Genomic DNA, 20,922 nt, shown 5'->3' on the forward strand with positions numbered 1-20,922 from the left:
ACTTGACCACAAAAACCTTCTTCACAGAATATCTCAAAGATCTAGTATTTACAGAATATACTCTAGATAAAGAGCAGGTTAATAGGTGGGAGGGCAGGGGGTTGGAGGAGAGTAAAGGGATTGAGCAAAAAAAAGAAAAGAAAAAACTCACAAGTATAGACAACAGTGTGGTGATTGCTGTGGGGGAGGGGGGAGAGAGGAGAGGAGCATGTAAGGGTAAATACTAATGAATGAGGCTTGACTTCAGGTGGTGAACACACAATACAGTGTACAGATGATGTGTTGTAGAATTCTACACCTGAAACCTGTATAACTTTGTTAACCAGTGTTACACCAATACATTCAATAAAAAGAAAAAAAATGCTTTATTATAATAGAGTGATTACTCTAGCAAAAATATCTAATTTCTTAGAAGAAATATTAGCTTCAGTTATGTGATAAATTCCATCTTGCTTTCTAGATACTACAGAATATAGCTACATCAAGTATACAACTTACTTTTTATAAGCACATTTAACATTGTATCCTGCAGCTGAATTTAAGACAGGAATTCCAAGGTCTTGGTAGACTTGCTTCCAAACAGCTCCACTTTCAATCTAATGGACAAAGTGAATTAAAAACTCTCAATTTAAATGTAGAAATATAATAAAGATTTTGATAAATATAGTATATAAATATATGTTTATATTTATTGGTTCTAGTCTCAAAGGGAAGACAAATATCAATCACAATACATTCTAAATCAAAAATTATTTTAATTGAGAGGGACACTTGAAACCATGTCAACACAATAAATTTTTAGAAGTTATTTTACAATATTTGTAAGTTTTAGTATTCTAACAAATCTCAGAGAATTAAAAATGCTGATATATTAGATCATTTGACTTTTAAGTAAATCCTGCTATAGTAAATAAGAAAAGATCTAGGTTCCTATATCCAAATTTACAAGGAAGAAACAGAGATAGAAATTTTTTTTTGTATTTTTCTGAAGCTGGAAATGGGGAGGCAGTCAGATTCCCGCATGTGCCCGAACAGGATCCACCCGGCACGCCCACCAGGGGGCGATGCTCTGCCCATCCGGGGCATCGCTCTGTCACGACCAGAGCCACTCTAGCGCCTGGGGCAGAGGCCAAGGAGCCATTCCCAGCGCCCGGGCCATCTTTTTGCTCCAATGGAGCCTCGGCTGCAGGAGGGGAAGAGAGAAACAGAGAGGAAGGAGAGGGGGAGGGTTGGAGAAGCAGATGGGCGCCTCTCCTGTGTGCCCTGGCCGGGAATCGAACCCAGGACTTCCGCACGCCAGGCTGACGCTTCACCACTGAGCCAACCGGCCAGGGCCGATAGAAAATTTTAAATGATGTATTATGTCCCAAAATCAAAGCAGTTCTCTATAGTTTTTACTGAAGTATTTTCTACAGAAATTTGTTTCACAGAAAAGTTTTTTGTTTTTTGTGATAGAGACAGAGACAGAGAGAGGGACGAATAGGGACAGACAGAAAGGGAGATGACAGTATCAATTCTTCATTGCGGCACCTTAGTTGTTCATTGATTGCTTTCTTATATGTGCCTTGATGGGGGGGACACTAAGCAAAGTGAGTGACCCCTTGCTTAAGCCAGTAACCTTGGGCTCAAACCATCAACCTTGGGTTTCAAGCCAGTGACCTTTGGGCTCAAGCCAGCGACCATGGGGTCATGTCTATGATCCCATGCTCAAGCCAGCGACCCCACGCTCAAGCTGGTGAGCCTGTGCTCAAGCCAGATAAGCCCGCACTCACGCCGGTGACCTTGGGATTTCGAACTTGGGTCCTCTGTGTCCCAGTCTGATGGTCTATCCACTGCGCCACCACCTGGTCAGGCCAGAATAGTCTTAATTACATGTTCACTATACATCATGGCAATCTTAAGATAATTTCTTTAGTTCAAAAAAAGATTTTCTGCATGTTTATAAATCTATCCACATATATAGATGAAATGTTTCATAAATATCAGGCACAGTGGATGAAGGTAAATATATAAAGCATACTAACACAGATCCCTGCTCCAAAGGTGTCTGCAGCCTAGTGGAGACATAAAGAGCAAAATTTCTCATCCGTACAGTTCTGCTGTGACTCAGCCATACATAGGTGCTCAGGAAGTTTTTTGTTTGTTTTTAGTGACAGAGACAGAGACAGAGAGAGGAACGGAAAGACAGGAAGAGAGATGAAAAGCACCAAACCCCTGCTGGTGCACCTTAGTTGTTCATTGACTGCTTTCTCAAATGTGCCTTGACTGTGGGGCTTCAGCAAACCAAGTGACCCCTTGCTCAAGCCAGCAACCTTGGGCTCAAGCTGGTGAGCTTTGCTCAAACCAGATGAACCCGTGCTCAAGCAGGCAACCTCGGGGTCTCAAACCTGTGTCCTTTGCATCCCAGTCCGATGCTCTGTCCACTGCGCCACCTGGTCAGGCAGAAAGTTCATTTTTAAAAATCTTTAATTAAATTTAAATTTGGGCTGAGGAAGCTGGCTGTGTTTCTAACTTGTACTTTCCATTTTTTATTAACTAGAATAAAAAACTTTAGATGAGAATGTATTAAAAACATGTTTCTCTTCTAATTGTAATACTTACATTATCAAATCCTCCAAGTTTGTGTACAAGTCTGAACAACTTAAAGAGATTCAAATTTCGATATCCAAGTACAGGTCGTTTGTTAATAGGTGTGCCTATTAGGAAAAAACAAAATATACTAAAGTTATGCTACATATTTTAAGTTCCTAAACATTCAAATATTATCAAATATAATGAAGAGGGCACACGTGCACACACACATGCAGAGTGGAGCAAAAAGTAGGTTTACAGTTGTTCGTACGGAAAATAATACAACAAACTCCATGTTTAACATACACTTATAAATCTACTTTCCACCCTCCCTGTATATATGAAGGTAAAAACTCCTTGTTAATTAAAAACAAGTCTACTACTTAAGCCCATTTCATTAAAAATTTTTTCTCGGGAGGAGCCGAACGAGACCGGATCGGAGAACCAGAGCGAGGCCAAACCAGAAGACCCGAATGAAGCCGGACCGGAAAGCCGGAGCGGGGCCGGGCGGGCCGCCCCGAAAGGCTGCTTATTCATCCCAGCGGAGACCGCCGGCCCGGCGGGGAGCAGCGGCCGCCGCGATCGCAGATCGCAGTCGCGGCGGAGGAGGAGAGACGGCTCAGGCAGCGGAACCGGCTGGCGCTGGAGGAGGACAAGCCCGCAGTGGAGCGCTGCCTGGAGGAGCTGGTCTTTGGCAACGTCGAAGACAACGAGGACGCGCTGCTGCGGCGTCTGCGAGGCCCGCGGGTTCAAGTCCAGGAAGAATCAGGTGACTCAGAAGTGGAAAATGAAGCAAAAGATAATTTTCTGCCTCGAAAGAAGCCAGTTTGGGTGGATGAAGAAGATGATGATGAGGAAATGGTTGACATGATGAACAATCGTTTTCGGAAAGATATCATGAAAAATGTCAGTGAAAGTAAACTTTCAAAACACGAGCATCAGAAGCGCCTCAAGGAAGCCATGGGGGAGTGCCTGCCTGGGTGGAGACTAATAAGCGGAAAACATTTTCAGCTGATGAAAGCGAAGAGGATGAAGATGATTTGTTGCAAAGGACTGGGAATTTCATATCCACATCAACTTCTCTTCCTAAAGGAATCTTAAAGATGAAGAACTGCCAACCTGCTAATGCCGAACGCCCTACTGCTGCTCGGATCTCGTCTGTGCAGTTCCACCCTTGTGCCCAGGTGATCATGGTCGCGGCTCTGGATAACTCGGTGTCGCTCTTTCAGGTTGATGGAAAAACAAATCCTAAAATTCAGAGCATCTATTTGGAAAAGTTTCCAATCTTTAAGGCTCGTTTTAGTGCTAATGGAGAAGAGGTTTTAGCTACAAGTACCCACAGCAAGGTGCTTTATGTCTATGATATGCTGGCTGGGAAGTTAATTCCTGTGCATCAAGTGAGAGGTTTGAAAGAGAAGATAGTACGGAGCTTCGAAGTCTCCCCAGATGGGTCCTTCTTGCTCATAAATGGCGTTGCTGGATATTTTCATTTGCTGTCAATGAAGACGAAAGAATTGATTGGTAGCATGAAAATCAATGGACGGGTTGCTGCAACCACATTCTCTTCGGATAGTAAGAAAGTGTTCGCCTCCTCAGGGGATGGGGAAGTTTACGTTTGGGACGTGAATTCCAGGAAGTGCCTGAACAGATTTGTTGATGAAGGCAGTTCGTTTGGATTGAGCACTGCAGCATCTAGGAATGGACAGTATGTGGCTTGTAGTTCTAATTGTGGAGTGGTAAACATATACAATCAGGATTCTTGTCTCCAGGAAACAAACCCAAAGCCAGTGAAAGCTATAATGAACCTGGTTACAGGTGTTTCTTCTCTGACCTTCAATCCCACCACGGAAATCCTGGCCATTGCTTCAGAAAAAATGAAAGAAGCAGTCAGATTGGTTCACCTTCCTTCCTGTACAGTGTTTTCAAACTTCCCAGTCTTCAAAAAGAAGAACCTTTCTCTTGTTCATACCATGGATTTTTCTCCAAGAAGTGGCTATTTTGCTTTGGGCAATGAAAAGGGCAAGGCCGTGATGTATAGGTTCACCATTACTCAGACTTCTAAAGACATTATTTGAAGTTCGGTTGAGTCACAAGAGAAGCCCGTCCTGATATATCTTCTCAGAAACTTTCCAGAATGTGTGAAGATATGGATAATGATTTTTAAGTTAATAGAAATGTTTTAATAAACACATGGCAACTTTTGTTTGAAAAAAAAAATTTTTTTCTCATACCAGATTTTTGAAACTTTATATAATTCATTGCAAATACATTTCCCTGATGAGTTAAAGAATAAATACCAAAGAAAGCAAAATAAAATACCAACAAAACAAAAATTTTAAAAATCAGGGAAACAAGTTTTGATAGAATTGAAAAGTGTTAAGTAATGGGCAACTGCTTCACAATGAGAATTATTTTTATTAAACTTTCTTTGCATTTTACTAAATAATATATACTATTCGAAATGATTCTAGAGTAAAGCTATAATTTTCTTTCATTCTAACATGGGAAAATGTAGGACAGGAACACAAGCTATCAAACCTATAGAAAGAGGCAGAAGAAACAATATGACAGAGATACACAACTTATGGCTCTTTCCAAAAAATATATGACTGGCATATCGTATTTCATCACTGTTCTAGTATTAGATATTATTCATTTTCTTCACTTATTTATTTATCTTATACAAAAACCTAAGAAAGAGCCACCTTCTTAAGCCAAGCCTCCATTCATACAAAGAAATAACACCGGAATCAAGGACAATGTATATTAAAGAAAAAAATAACTACATTGTAGTAGCCACTATGATTTATAAGAGCAAAAAACAGCCCGCTTCTACTACTCATCAGCAATGCAAACAAGGATTTAAAATTCATTAACTACCAAAATACAGTAGCATTCTCAAATATTATTCATTCATTTTGTCCTGCTCCTCAAGCTAGAAAGCTTTCTGCCTCTCCTGACTCCCTTCCCTTGCTAGCATCTTCCCAGGAGAGGGAAAACTACACTCTGAACAGCAGATAAACAAGAGAGTGACAGAGCCAATAGTTACTGGAGGACTAGGTCATCATTAAAGGTGAGCACTCACTCCTCTTTCCCGACTCATACATTTCTTCAAAAACATCAGGCAGATTCAATACACTAAGACAGTGGTTCTCAAACTTTTTGAAGTCGGGGTGCATTTAAAATCCTACAAATAATTGTAGGCACACTATATACAAATTTCTGAGAAACGTTATAATAATTAAGTTAAATATTAAAGAAAAAATATAAAGTCCAAGCGTGCTTTTTATAGTAATTAAATGAAATAAATACGACAAAATTAAATTTATTCTGACATTAAAAAACATCTTTATGTTACATTTTTTGTTATGCTTTTTAGAATTCATAAAAAAGAGGGGTTAAAAAATAAAAAAACAAAAAAGTTATCTTTTTATATATATAGATATATTCTTAGTAAGATTTAGTAAATTCAGCAGGTTCCGGCGCGAACGTGTTAAGTTTTTTCAGTCTTGTGTTTATGAGAAACATGAGCCTGATGTATCCCTAGCGATTTCTTCAATGTTTGGGCATGTGTTTGATAGGCAAACTCTCATTTCCTTGTCAATACATTGAAGAATTCCTCTCATTTTACTCTTAATTGTGTTGAGTGCAGAAAGCTCCCACCATACATATCATCTTAACTTTACACCAAACAAATAAAAGAAACTTGCCTCCAGTCTTTCCAGGGAACATGGGGGGTAGTGTAAACAATCCAGCACCACAGCTCAATAGCCTTTTGCAATCTAATCAGGCAAGTGAGGTGGGGGGTTGGGCAGACTGTCAGCTTATAGCCAATTCTCCACACCTCTGTCCCCCAAAAAGCTAAACTCAAAAAACCCTGTTGGTTTATTGGTCCCCAACAGGCACGTATTTCTCTGGAATACCATAGGGCGCACCTGGAAATCTAGGGCACACAAGTGTGCCCTGGCGCATAGTTTGAGAACCACTGCACTAAGCCAAAGGTCCCCTTGCAATGCTGCTACATTTCTCTATTTCTGGCTCTCCATGTTTAGGTTAATTCTGTTAGTTCTATGTCCCTTAGTCTTTATAAAAAGACTTCTATAAGGTGTATGGAGATGTATTGTAGACTGTACATCTGAAGCCTGTATAATTTTGTTAACCAGTGTCACTCCAATTAATTCAGTGTAAAAAAACAACTTGTAGCCCATCTTACAGTGCAGATACACACACAGTCACCCCACCCACAGGTATATCAAACAGTGATTTTGGAGAAGGATGCCTTATACTAGTGGCATCTATGTAGGTGCTAATATAATGGTACTACTATGATTTCCACTCTGCTATTTCCTAGTATGAAAGCTCTTTGGGGTCCTCCTGATGGGTGTGAAGAAAGACAGGACAGAACACAGGCATTTATAGGTCCACAGCCATATCTATCAATCAAAATATTGTCAAATTCATCATTCCATTTCCTATCGAACAGATACAATGCTAGGTGCTGGTGATATTACCAGTGACATGAAGGTTAACGAACAGAATTATTATTTTAAAAACATTAGCTATTTATCTGATACCTACAACATTAATGATGGGGAAAAAAATCACTCACCTCTATCCTCCATGAATTTGTACAACTGCTGAAGAAAGTTTTCTCTTTCTTCTGGAAATGGTTCTATTTCTTCCTAATTTTAGTCACAGAAGAATAGAATATTATTTTCCTCAGTTAAGCATTTAATAATACATACAAGCAGATTTCCTACCAACAGCAAAGACTACTGATACTAAAATATTTCAAAGGCTTTTTATCAAATAAAATTATTATTATTATTATTTTTTTATTTTTATTTTTTGTATTTTTCTGAAGCTGGAAACGGGGAGAGACAGTCAAACAGACTCCCGCATGCTCCCGACCGGGATCCACCCGGCATGCCCACCAGGGGGCGACGCTCTGCCCCTCCGGGGCGTCGCTCTGTTGCGACCAGAGCCACTCTAGCACCTGGGGCAGAGGCCAAGGAGCCATCCCCAGCGACTGGGCCATCTTCTCTCCAATGGAGCCTCGCTGCGGGAAGGGAAGAGAGAGACAGAGAGGAAGGGGGGGTGGAGAAGCAAATGGGCGCTTCTCCTATGTGCCCTGGCCGGGAATCGAACCCGGGTCCCCCGCACGCCAGGCCGACGCTCTACCACTGAGCCAACCAGCCAGGGCGGCACCCAACTGTTTTTAATTACCTCCTCTTCACTGCTGTTATCCTCCTTTTCTTTTTCATCATCTTCCTCTTCTTCTTCCTCTGCTTCACTGCTAGAGCTATCTTCTTTCAATTCTGTCTTCCAGTTAGCAGGAATAGTTCTACTTTTGTGAAATTCAAGTGCGTGATCAAAGGCTGTAAAGAGACCATAAACTATATAAACTGTAGAAATAAGACAACTGATTTAATAAGTCTACAAATAGTAAACAAGATAAAGAAATGAAAATTGTTGAGCTAATACTGCTAATAGTTATGAAGTATCTGCTGTGTACCAGGCACTGAGCTAACCATTTCTCCATGGAACAGCTCATTTACTCCTAATAGTCTTAAGCATAAGGTAGCCGTATTTATAGGAGGCAAAACTGCTACCACTGGAAGGTGACCTAGGTTCAAATACAAGAAAAAAAGCAGTTTTCTTCCCCTAAACAAAAATTCAGCATGTCTAGCCTGACCTGTGGTGGTACAGTGTATGCATCAACCTAGAATGCTGAGGTTATCAGTTCAAAATCCTGAAGTTGCTGAGCTAGAGCATGGACTTGTCAGCTTGAGCATGGGGTCGCTGGCTTAGCTTGAGCTTGAGGTCCTATCCCTAGTCAAGGCATGTGTGAGAAGCAATCAATGCACAACTAAAGTGAAAGCAACTATAAGTTGATGCTTCTCACTCTCTCTCCTCTCTCTGAAAAAAATTAAGCATGTCCAGAAAAAAAAACTTTAAGGTAGGTAACCCCCCCTTTTTAAGATTTTAAAATTTTATTGATTTTAGTGAGAGGAGCAAGAAGCCTCAACTCCTAGTTGCTTTGTAGTTGCTTCTCATATGTGCCTTGACTGGGCAAACTCAGAATTTCAAACCAGCGACTTTATCATTCCAGGTTAACACTTTATTACTGCCCCACCACAGGTCAGACAGATAGGTAAATCTTAAACTGTTTATTCAACAAATGACAATTAAACAGTATTACTATTACATATCAGACAGAGCCATTATAATGAACATACGATAGCTGGAAATATACTATAAATATGTTCTCTACATCTCTAGTTAAGTCTAATTCAATTAGCTTCAATTAAAATAAACTATGAATTTATTCTCATTTTACAATACAGAGAAGTAAATTCTAAACCATAAATTGATAATTTTAAAAAATTTTTACTTATTCATTTTTATTATAGAGAGAGGAGAGAGAGAGAGGAAAGAGATCAGAGGGAGGAGCAGAAAGCATCAACTCCCATATGTGCCTTAACCAGGCAAGCCCAGGGTTTCAAACTGGTGACCTCAGCATTCCAGGTCAATGCTTCATCCACTGTGCCACCACAGGTCAGGCTCTTGATCATTTTTAACTAGTTGACACAGCAGCTTTTTTTACAATGGCAAATATCTAGTAAGAAATACAATTACAGCATTTATTATAACTACTAAGTAATACAATGAGAAATGCCATATCAAAATTGTTTTGAAGCCCTGGCCGGTTGGCTCAGCGGTAGAGCGTCGGCCTAGCGTGCGGAGGACCCGGGTTCGATTCCCGGCCAGGGCACACAGGAGAAGCGCCCATTTGCTTCTCCACCCCTCCGCCGCGCTTTCCTCTCTGTCTCTCTCTTCCCCTCCCGCAGCGAGGCTCCATTGGAGCAAAGATGGCCCGGGAGCTGGGGATGGCTCTGTGGCCTCTGCCTCAGGCGCTAGAGTGGCTCTGGTCGCAACATGGCAACGCCCAGGATGGGCAGAGCATCGCCCCCTGGTGGGCAGAGCGTCGCCCCTGGTGGATCCCGGTCGGGCGCATGCGGGAGTCTGTCTGACTGTCTCTCCCTGTTTCCAGCTTCAGAAAAATGAAAAAAAAAAATTGTTTTGATTCCTGTTTCTACCATCCTTAGTAACTAATATGTTCTTTAGAGGCAAAGCCAGACTATAGTAATAGCTGCTGGTAAAGTTGTTTCACACTTTTAAATAACACTGAGCTAAAAAAAAGAGAAACCTGTGATTAAAAAAGAAACATGGGTTTACAAAAGTCAAAGTCAGAGAACCAAGTATAAATTTAAAGACAATGTAAAAAAATATTTTTAAGAGCAAGAAATTTCTATCTTCAAAAATATTTTATCAGTTTTTAAATTAATTATAATTTATTCCAAGATTACCCTTACCTTGTTTTAATATAGCATCAGGTTTTGGTGCAGTGTCACTAATAATCTCATGGACATCCTTTCTTGGTACTGAAGTACTTTGTTTTATTCAATTTTAAAGATAAAAGGAAAAAAAGATTACAACAAAGATTAATTAAGAGCCTAATTACACACCACAGAAAGCTACTGAAATTATGGGAATATTGACATTTACAATGAAAGTGATTATACACATGGTTGCAATTTCCAAGTAAAATGTTAGGCAGCTTATTAATATACAGTATAGGTAATCCTCTACAAAAAACAAAACAAAACAAAAACACCTTAAGAGATGTTTTATAAACATAAGGTATTCTCAAATATCAAGGGTCCCTGGCTAGAAGCAATATTAAAGATACAGAAATAGGCCCAGGTTTGTTTGCTCAGTGGATAAGATGTCGGCCCACTGTGCGGATGTCTTAGGTTCAACCCTCAGTAAGGGCACACAGGAGAAGCAACCATCTGCTTCTTTATCCTCCCTCTCCCTTTTATTTCTCTCTTCCTCTCTTGCAGCCAGTAGCTGATAGGTTCGAGCATCAGCCCCAGGCACTGAGGATAGCTCAGTTGATCCAAGCATCAACTGAGCCCCAAATGGGGGTTGCTGAGTGGATCCAGGTTGGGGCGCATGCAGGAGTTTATCTCCCCTTCTCTCACATTAAAGAAAAAAAAGTATTGTCTGAACAGGAAGTGGCACAGTGGATAGAGTGTCCGCCTGGGATGCAAAGGACCCAGGTTCGAAACCCTGTGGTCACTGGCTTGAGCACAGAGTCTTTGGCTTGAGTATGGAATCAAGACATGACCCCATGGTTGCTGGCTTGAGCAAGAAGGGGTCACAGACTCAGCTGGAGACCCCTGATTAAGGCACATATGAGAAAGCTATCAATGAACAATTAAGTTGCTGCAATGAAGAACTGATGCTTCTCACCCCTGGCCGGTTGGCTCAGTGGTAGAGCGTTGGCCTGGCATGCAGGATCCCAGGTTCGATTCCCGGCCAGGGCACACAGGAGAAGTGCCCATCTGCTTCTCCACCCTCCCCTTCTCCTTCTCTGTCTCTCTCTTCCCCTCCTGCAGCCAAGGCTTCATTGGAGCAAAAAGTTGGCCCAGGCACTGAGGATGGCTCTATGACCTCTGCCTCAGGCGCTAGAATGGCTCTGGTTGCAACAGAGCAACGCCCCAGATGGGCAGAGCATCGTCCCCTAGTGGGCACGGGTGGATCCCAGTCGGGCGCAGGCGGGAGTCTGTCTGACTGCCTCCCCGTTTCCAACTTCAGGAGAAAAAAAAAAAAAAAGAACTGATGCTTCTAATTGCTTAAAAAAACCAAATTAAAATAAATAAATAAAATTTAAAAACCTGAAATCCTAAAAATAACAATAAATAAAATATTTGGATAGCAGAATGCACCAATCCAATAAATAAAGCAAACAGTAAGAATTTGCCCATATCTTGGAATAATCATAGGATATTACTAAATTTAATATTGAAAGAAAAGGTACTAGATATTAAAAGAAAAGATACTAGTTTATAATGTAAATGTTCTTTTAATAACTTTAAAACTGAAATTTTAGACTCACAAGAAAACTTCTAACATACCATTTAAAATCTTTTATGTAACTCTTCAACCATAAGGAGAGGTCAGATGCAAGCAACTATAAGAGGTTCTATTATACATTTCTTATTTTACACTAATACATCATTATTCAGCTTTTCTGCATTTTGTTTGTGTCATTCAATCCAGAAAAGCCTGAAAAATATTCCAAATATATTTTTCAGCTTGCCTATTTCTTGTAACTTTTTATTTAAAAAATTTTTAAATACATACAAAAGTAGATTGAGTAGTGCAATAAACTCCCACGTACACATTACCCAACCACAATAATCATTAACTCATAATTACTGCTTCCTTTATACCCCTACCTACTCCTTCTCACCCCAAATGGATTATTTTGAATCAAATCTAAGACATTATGTAATTTCATTTATGGTACTTCATTATGGACCTATAAAATTCTTTAAAAACATATATAATATCACTATCATACATTTTAAAATTAGTATATTTTTTAATACCATCAAACCAGTATTCAAATTCAGTGCTAAAATTTCTCTGATTATCAAAATTTTTTAAACATTCCTGTCTATCCCTCTGACACTCTGTCTCTTAAAAAAAAAAAAAAAAGAATCCTATAAGGAAGAGTATAAAATGTATAGATTTTATAATCACACAATTCTTTTTTAAAAGTCACACAATTTTAAAAGAAAATAAAACCATAAAAATTCTTAACTCAGTTCTAAAAAAGCTCTACAAGAAAAATCGCTTTCTTAACACTTAACATACATTTTATAGCAACCATTTTTAATGCTCAGATGACTGCAGAAGGTAAATGTTACACATCAGGTACCACTACAACCAGTGGTGAGATTCAGCCGGTGCGCACCAGTTCGGCAAAACCGATACCTAATTTTTTGTTGAGTTCAGCAAACCGTTTGTTAAAATGGCACTTGTAATCAGGGTTCTCTTTAAGGTGGGTGCCTGGGCAGCTGCCCAATGTGGAAATCACAAATTTACATTCCTTACTCTTTTTCAACGTTCACCTGTGGGAACAGCATATTCTAAGCACCTGTCCATAGGTGAAAAAAATTGCAAGTGAGGACACCAATCAAGAAGCAATATGGAAATATCTTAAATAACAGTTTCCTTGTTTTTTGTCAGGTATTATTTCATATTTTTTCATTAATATTTTAAAACTCTCTTATAATCTAGTTTTGTATACCTCTTTTATTCTTATTTAAGTATTGAATGCATGAAATAATAAACTTCCTTTCAGTATATCTTTTTTTATATTTAAAAATGGTCATTAGGGCAGAGAATTGGTTATTAAATTATTTGAATCCCACCACTGATTACACCATTCAGCCATAATTAAAAATATTCAAGTCCTGATTAGACATTCAAGAATAACTATATCAACTAATATATCAATTAAGTGTAGCTATGATAGATATATCAAATTTGTCTCAACAAATCATCCGCTATTATTATAGGTAAAACTGACAAATTAGTAGTAAGAGTGGAGTTTAGCAAAGACCAAAATGAACAAGGTAAGATATACTATAATACTACTACACTTAATAATATGAAAAATGATCATACTTTGAAACATTCTGAATGATAAAAAGTAAAAGGGTAATATTACTGGAAATTACAAATTTATTATTTATCATCTTAATTTGGAAAAACAAACATATTTTTCATACCAAATGAATTATACTTACAATTTGCCATCTTTGAAAGATCGAACAAGAATATTATCTTTTTTCACAGCAATTTCATCACTACAATCAGGACAAACCACCTTTAAAAAAAAGTGTAAAATTATTACAACTAAAAGCACATTTGTAGATAGTTGCATAAGTACCAATTACTTAAATCCTTTGAGAAAGTTTCAGCTCAGTTTAAAAACTGAGTTTAGTTTTAAGGCAAATAGGTACAGTACTGTGGGAACACACACAGTAACTTTACACCACCTCTGGGACTGTGCACACATCCTAGTCAGGAACAGAAAGTGGGATGGAAGTGGATCAGGGGTAGAGAAGGACTATAGCTAGGACCTTAGCTGAGGGCCTGCATCGTGGCTAAAAGAACAGAAATCAAATTGGGATCAGATTTTAAAACATTAATCAGAGCAGTCTCTATCCAAAAGAAAAGGGCAGAGATGTGGTTCTATTATTTACATTTAAATATATATACTTTAACACAGTGGTCCCCAAACCCTGGGCCGTGGACTGGTACCGGTCCTTGGGCCATTTGGTACTGGTCCACAGAGAAAGAATAAATAACTTACATTATTTCCGTTTTATTTATATTTAAGTCTGAATGATGTTTTATTTTTAAAAAATGTCCAGATTCCCTCTGTTACATCTAAGAATCACTCTTGACACTTGTCTCAGTCACGTGATACATTTATCCGTCCCACCCTAAAGGCCGGTCCATGAAAATATTTTCTGACATTAAACCGGTCCGTAGCCCCAAAAGGTTGGGGACCACTGTTTTAACACATATTAAATTTCTTCATAATACTACCCTGCCCACTCAAGTGGGTACCTTTCTGGAGTCAGTGTAAGATTTCTTAATAACACTAGAAGATTTTTTTATTTGAAACTGCCTCAGCTGTTATTTACAAGGAGGATAAAGAATGTCTTCTCACGAAGGCAGTACGAATGCAAGATGCCTATAAACTCTAATTATTTTAATTCCCAGACAACCATCTAGGTCAGCGATTCTCAACCTGTGGGTCGCGACCCCAGCGGGGATCGAATGACCAAAACACAGGGGTCGCCTAAAGCCATCGGAAAATACATATTTATTATACAATACATTTTAAAATAAAATATGTATTTCAGATGGCTTTAGGCGACCCCTGTGTTTTGGTCATTCGACCCCTGCTGGGGTCACGACCCACAGGTTGAAAACCGCTGATCTAGGTATACCAAGAACAAATTAATGGTATAGTTACATTTTTAAATGAAAACTGGGCTAGCCTGGCCTGTGGTAGCACAGCAGATTGAGCATCAACCTGGAATACTAAGGTTGCTAGTTCAAAACCCTGGGTTTGTCTGGTCATGGTACATATGAGAAGCAATCAATGAACAACTAAAGCAACTATGAGTTAATGCTTCTCTAATATTAATAAATTTAAAAAATAAAGTTCATTTGAAAACTGGGCTAAATAAGTTGACAGGTTGTTTAAAGGCCTGTCTCATTAGCTCTAAAGAATGATACCATGGTACACAAAGGCAGTACTCACCACAGGCCACAGAGGAGCGAGAAACAGGTTAGTTCTAGTTCAGTCTTTTAATTAACCCTTTGAGTAGTGAGGTTTTTTTTCATGCTTGCTGACTCCCGAAAGGGAGTTTTTTCCCAAAAATTAAATTAGTTCCAGTTCCAGTTTTTTATTAACTTAAAATCATGTTTGTTTGATAACCAATTTATGGAAACAAGAAGAACATACATTTGCCTTTTTTAATATTTGTTGCCTTACACATTTTTAAAATAAAATTTTTTGTATTATCGTACTCTGGATGGTCAGGAGGCATGAGGACGTACATGAACGGTCGTACTACTCAAAGGGTTAAGAAGTTAACATTTTTCATGATTACAATAACACTGCATTAAGCATTTCCTAAATATTGATGGCATTTTCAAATTAATTCAGTGATGAAAGTTTTTACATTTATTAGCATATATGGAACCTTTACTCTCATTACATAAAAGTCATGAAGTAAATAGTTTTTTAACACTGGTTCATTCATTCAACTAGTCGATCTACAAATATTAACTACTACAGGAAGGTACGGTACTGCCCTAGATGTTGGGGAATACACAGGCTAAGATGGTCACTGTTCCTCCCATGGAGCTCGCACTCTGCTTGGAAGACAAGCACTAAACCTGTGCACGCACATTTACTTTATCACTGTTGTGTGAAGAAGTCCTTATCACAGTGGTCAGGGACCAAGTGGAAACAACATTTAAGCTCAGCTCTGCCTATAGACGGATGTATGTGCATATACATGTGTACAGCACAGGGCAGCATGCCAGCAGAGGAAATGGATTATGAGTAGGGACTGAGACAGTAAGCGGTGGAAACCATTATAGGAAGCAAAAGGTCAGTACAGCTGACTTTTTGCCTGAGCTGAAAAAGAGAGATAAGTAGGATTCAGGTTTTCTTGTGGGCCATGTTAATTCTTAGGACAAAATCTAAAATGTTTATAGAAAAAGTATGAAGCAGGATTATATTATAGATTTGCCTTTTAAAAATTACTTTGGCTAAAAAAAAAAAAGAAAAAAAGTTACTTTGGCTATAAAGAAAACAATGGACCAGAGAAGGGTAAGAGTTAAAAGACATTGCCTGACCAGGCAATGGCACAGTGGATACAGCATTGGATTGGGACGCAGAGGACCCAGGTTTGAAACCCCAGGGTCTCCGCTTGAGCACAGGTCCACCTGGGTTGAGAATGGGCTCACCAGCTTGACTGTGGAGTCACTGGCTTGCGCATGGGATCATAGACATCTTTGCTGGCTTGAGCCCAAAGATCGCTGGCTTGAAGCCAAGATCACTGGCTTGAGTTCAAGGTCACTGGCTTGAGCAAGGGGTCACTTGTTCTGCTGTAACCCCCCCCCCCCCCCGTCAAGGCACATATGAGAAAGCAATCAATGAACTAAGGAGCCGCAATGAAGAATTGATGTTTCTCATCTCTCTCCTTTCCTGTCTATCTGTGCCTCTGTTTCTCTCTCTTCCCCCCCCCTCTCTCTCTCACACACACACACACACACACACACACTAAGCTACTATAATCATCCAGGTGACATATGGTTACTTGAATGTAAAATGGTGGTAATGGAAAATGAAAAAAATAAATATTAGAGATGGACATGGCCAGTTGTATCAGCGGTGGAGTGTTGGCCCGGCGTGTGGAAGTCCTAGGTTCGAGTCCTAGTCAGGGAACACAGGAGAAGCAACCATCTACTTCTCCACCCTTTCCCCTTCTCTTTTTTCTCTCTTCAACTCCCAAAGCCATGGCCCAGTTTGAACAAGTTGGCTCTGGGTGCTGAGGATGGCTCCATGGCCTCACCTCAGGCACTAAGATGGCTTGGTTGCTGAGCAACAGGGCAACGGTCCCAGATTGGCAGACCATTGCCCAGTAGGGGGGTTGACAGTGAATCCTGGTCAGGGTACATGCTGGAATCTCTGCCTCCCTGCTTCTCAATAAAAATTAAAAAAAGAAGTACTAGAGATAATTAGGGAAGTGGAAAGATGAAAAAGAAGAGGATGCTTGGGTTTCTGCCTCATTCACTATGAGAAGATAATGGAGAAGGACCAGGTTTGGGAATGGGGGAGGAGAAAATAAATTTGCTTTTAGGTTTATTAAGTTCTGAGAGGGCTAAAGAATACCCAAGTGGAAATACTGAATAGAGCAATACCCAGATCTGGTACTCAGAATAGAGATTTGAACTCTTTTTTTTTTTTTTTCTTTCATTTTTCTGAAGCTGGAAACGGAGAGACAGTCAGACAGACTCCCGCATGCGCCCGACCGGGATCCACCCGGCACGCCCACCAGGGGCGACGCTCTGCCCACCAGGGGGCGATGCTCTGCCCCTCCGGGGCGTCGCCATGTTGCGACCAGAGCCACTCTAGCGCCTGAGGCAGAGGCTAAGGAGCCATCCCCAGCGCTCGGGCCATCTTTGCTCCAATGGAGCCTTGGCTGCGGGAGGGGAAGAGAGAGACAGAGAGGAAAGCGCGGCGGAGGGGTGGAGAAGCAAATGGGCGCTTCTCCTGTGTGCCCTGGCCGGGAATCGAACCCGGGTCCTCCGCATGCTAGGCCGACGCTCTACCGCTGAGCCAACCGGCCAGGGCGAGATTTGAACTCTTTTGAGTTATAAACCTGTTAGTTGACAGCCTAAATATCAGGAGTCTAAAACTTGGGTCTAAAACTATGAACCAAATATATCCTTTTGGGTTTTGCTCCTGACCTTAGGGTTGAAAAGTATAAATATAACAGCTCTGGCCAGTGCTGACAGTTGCGTGTGACTAGCGATTTCACTCTCCACTCTGACACAGAAACCACAATCCCTATTTTTTACTTGGTCCCTAAGGCATTTCAGTTTGTTATCAATGCTATAAAAGGGGATGAGATTACCCTAAAAAATGTGTGATATGTTTTGAACCTTGAACAACAACACTTAAAGTCTGGTTAGAGAAGAAATAGTGAAGAAAACTGAAAGACTATGAGTCATGGAAGATAAGATTTCCTCCTTTTCAAATTGGGGTAAATACCACTTATTTATCAGCCTCAATAAGAACTAAATGCGAACGCTTATGTTAAGCTTAGCACAATGCCTGACTAGGTGAATGCTTGATACTCATTTGGTTATTCACACTTCCTAAAAGTATGTGAATGTTTTCTAACATAATGATGTTATCAAAGCACCTATAAAATTTACCTCAATTTATAAAAACTAATTTTAAAAATGCAAATGCAAATATTATGTGATTATGTAAAGATTGCTTGATTTAGAACACTATTTCATACTTCTGGTTGACTAAATTTTTCATCATTGTCCAAAAGACCTCAATTTTGGGCAAAGGATAAAATATATCAATAATTCTGTTTTTAAAACATTAATGAAATGTTTGACTAATATTATGGACCTTTCAATACCAAAATCCCAAATATTTTTCTAATCATCAAAGACACTATTTAGAAATTATGGTTTCAAAAACTATTCTTACAAAGAATCTTAGAGCTTTAGAAAAAAAAGAAATGATCACATATATTAACACTTAAGTTTTCAGCTTACCAGTAACCAAGCTTGATGAATCACATAAACCTTCTAATACTCCATTTCTTATCTCTGTCTAAATGAGAATAAATAGTTATATCTACACCTCATAAGCCTTGTATAGGTCTTAGCACAATCCTGTACATAATAGGTGTCCAATAAATAGATGCTGGATGGACAGGTATAAACATGAAGAGATACAAAATTATCATAAAGTATGTGTATATTAAAACAAATAATTGCCCTCATTGGTTTTTTTTTTTTAACAGAGACAGAGAGAGAGAGTCAGAGAAGGGGATAGACAGGGACAGACAGACAGGAACGGAGAGATGAGAAGCATCAATCATTAGCTTTTCATTGCACATTGCGACACCTTAGTTATTCACTAATTGCTTTCTCGTATGTGCCTTGACTACGGGCCTTCAGCAGACCGAGTAACTCCTTGCTCGAGCCAGCAACCTTGGGTCCAAGCTGGTGAGCTTTTGCTCAAACCAGATGAGCCCGCACTCAAGCAGGTGACCTCGGGGTCTCAAACCCAGGTCATCAGCATCCCAGTCCGACGCTCTATCCACTGCACCACCGCCTGGTCAGGCTGCCCTCATTGGTTTTAATTGTAAGAGCTCACATTTATTGGACACTTATTTTATGCAAAAAAACTAAACTAAGCACTCAAAATAAAAAATACAAATTATGTTCACTGAAAAAAATGACAAATAGACATCATTTGTAGACAACGATCAAAAATAAAGATTCTGTTCTTCTTTCATAATCTTTTACACGGTAGATTTAAGAGTTTTCAAAATCTGCATTGTAAACTTCCCCAAATAGCAGTATATTGAACTCCCATATACCTAGCCTCTAAAATTATCACAATTCTGTCTTTCTTAAATGACTTGTACTCAAAAACAATTTTGAAAGTAATCTTCGTCTGAATAAAATGATGCTAAATCCACTTTGTACCTATGAAAAACACTAAGACAATCACTTTTATTTCATAAACTTGTGTAATTGAAAATTAAACTCTTTTTTATACTAAAGTTACTCACCAATGCAGGAAAACACAGTGCTTTCTTTTTATCCAAACTCACGTAATCTACACATACAACTTTTCCTAGTAGTTCATCAGTCTGTTTCCTATCATCCTCATCTTCATCACTGGAGGATGAAGAAGACTCTTCCTCTGGTCTAGGGAAAGAAAACAGTAAGATATTTCTATTTATCTTCACAAAGACCAAACATACCAGTAGATCAATATAGGTATTCTAGAAATCTTACACCATTTCCTAATCCCCATAAAATGGCTAATTTAAGTTTTAGTTTTCTAAATTTCTAAAGAACAACCAAAAAAGGTTATCAGGTTTATTTGATACTATTTTAAACGATTAAGGGAAAGATCAGAACAGACTAACACTGGTCCCCAAATTATCAAAAAGCTGAAGGCCCCAAATTGAATATCCTAGTACTATTATACAGAGTAAAAACATACTAGATCCTCCTCTTAAAGGAGTTACAGAGATAGTAATTGTACACTCAGTACAAAGCTAATTTTAAAAGGTGGAAGGCAGACCTTTATTACTGGAAGTCAGGGCAGGGAGAGTAGACAATCTGATAAGAGATCACCACTGTTATCTTCAATGTCAAATATACACAAATATTCATAAAATGCACAATATAATTCTTTTGTGTTATGGTAAAAATTCCTCCCAGTTACACTGTATATTGAACTAGTAAATTAGAAAGATGTTATGAAAAGAATCTAAAACTACTTATCTGATGGTTAGAAAAAGCCTACAATCAGTGTTAAAAAAATAAAAATTTTAAGTACTCAAAATGCCAGAATAAGACACTAAAAACAGGGTGACGGAGGACGATCTCTCTTTGGGTGATGGGTATGCAACAGAACTAAATGACAAGATAACCTGGAAATGTTTTCTTTGAATATATGTACCCTGATTTATTGCTGTCACCCCATTAAAATAAAATTTTTTTATAAAAAAAAAAGACACTAAAAACAGTGTACCCAGCAAATATTTTAAGGTCAATTTAAAAAAATTTAAAAGGGGGGAGTCATATCCTGGAACTCCTATGGGTCTACCATATCATGCTTTTTACTTAAAAAATTGTAAATTTCTTTTGAATGCTGATGAACAGGAGACACCAAATCTTTTTCTCCTGCAAACTACTACCTTCTTTTATTTGATCCAGCTGATAACACTGTTTTGTCTTTTTCCAAATAGCTTCAGATATATGGAAAAGATTTATATAGGTGAATGGGGATCTTCAAACCCCTCAGCGAGATCTTCTGAGCATGGCTTTTAAGATACCAAGAAGCAGAAAAAGCCCAATAGAGATCAGGTGAACTACCAGCTTTTAGGATATGCCCTTAAAGGCTCCAAGGCCCCAAAGCGGTCTCATAGGATGCTATCTGGGTCCTGCTTCAATAGTGGAAAGGAAGGCCATTGAGCTAAAGTCTGCCACACTTACATGCCTCCGCTGTGAGGAAACAGGGACACTGGAAGGTAGGCTTCCCCCTCGCTCCTCTAAGGGAGGGTTCAGTCTCTTCCAGCACTGTTCCAGCCACCTATGACCTAACCTTGCCCAGAATGCTAGGATTTGTCA

The 20,922-nt window shown here is 39.2% G+C and overlaps 1 protein-coding gene and 1 pseudogene across 5 annotated transcripts in view; one reads left to right on the top strand and one right to left on the bottom strand.

Moving 5' to 3' along the window:
* The window catches only part of ARID4B (AT-rich interaction domain 4B), a 183,539-nt gene that overhangs the window by 51,521 nt on the left and 111,096 nt on the right, over nt 1-20,922 (bottom strand). For all 5 annotated transcript variants that reach the window (XM_066235575.1, XM_066235566.1, XM_066235546.1 and 2 more), the window contains exons 8-14: nt 19,350-19,488; nt 13,239-13,318; nt 9,948-10,024; nt 7,798-7,949; nt 7,181-7,253; nt 2,602-2,696; nt 499-596 (exon numbers count right to left, since the gene is read on the bottom strand). In XM_066235575.1, coding sequence (XP_066091672.1) covers nt 499-596; nt 2,602-2,696; nt 7,181-7,253; nt 7,798-7,949; nt 9,948-10,024; nt 13,239-13,318; nt 19,350-19,488 — 714 coding nt within the window. The remainder of the gene's footprint in view (nt 1-498; nt 597-2,601; nt 2,697-7,180; nt 7,254-7,797; nt 7,950-9,947; nt 10,025-13,238; nt 13,319-19,349; nt 19,489-20,922) is intronic.
* Nucleotides 3,027-4,704, top strand: LOC136320301 (U3 small nucleolar RNA-associated protein 18 homolog pseudogene; annotated as a pseudogene).

This window comes from Saccopteryx bilineata, chromosome 1 (assembly GCF_036850765.1).
Source record: "Saccopteryx bilineata isolate mSacBil1 chromosome 1, mSacBil1_pri_phased_curated, whole genome shotgun sequence".
Taxonomy (NCBI): domain Eukaryota; kingdom Metazoa; phylum Chordata; class Mammalia; order Chiroptera; family Emballonuridae; genus Saccopteryx; species Saccopteryx bilineata.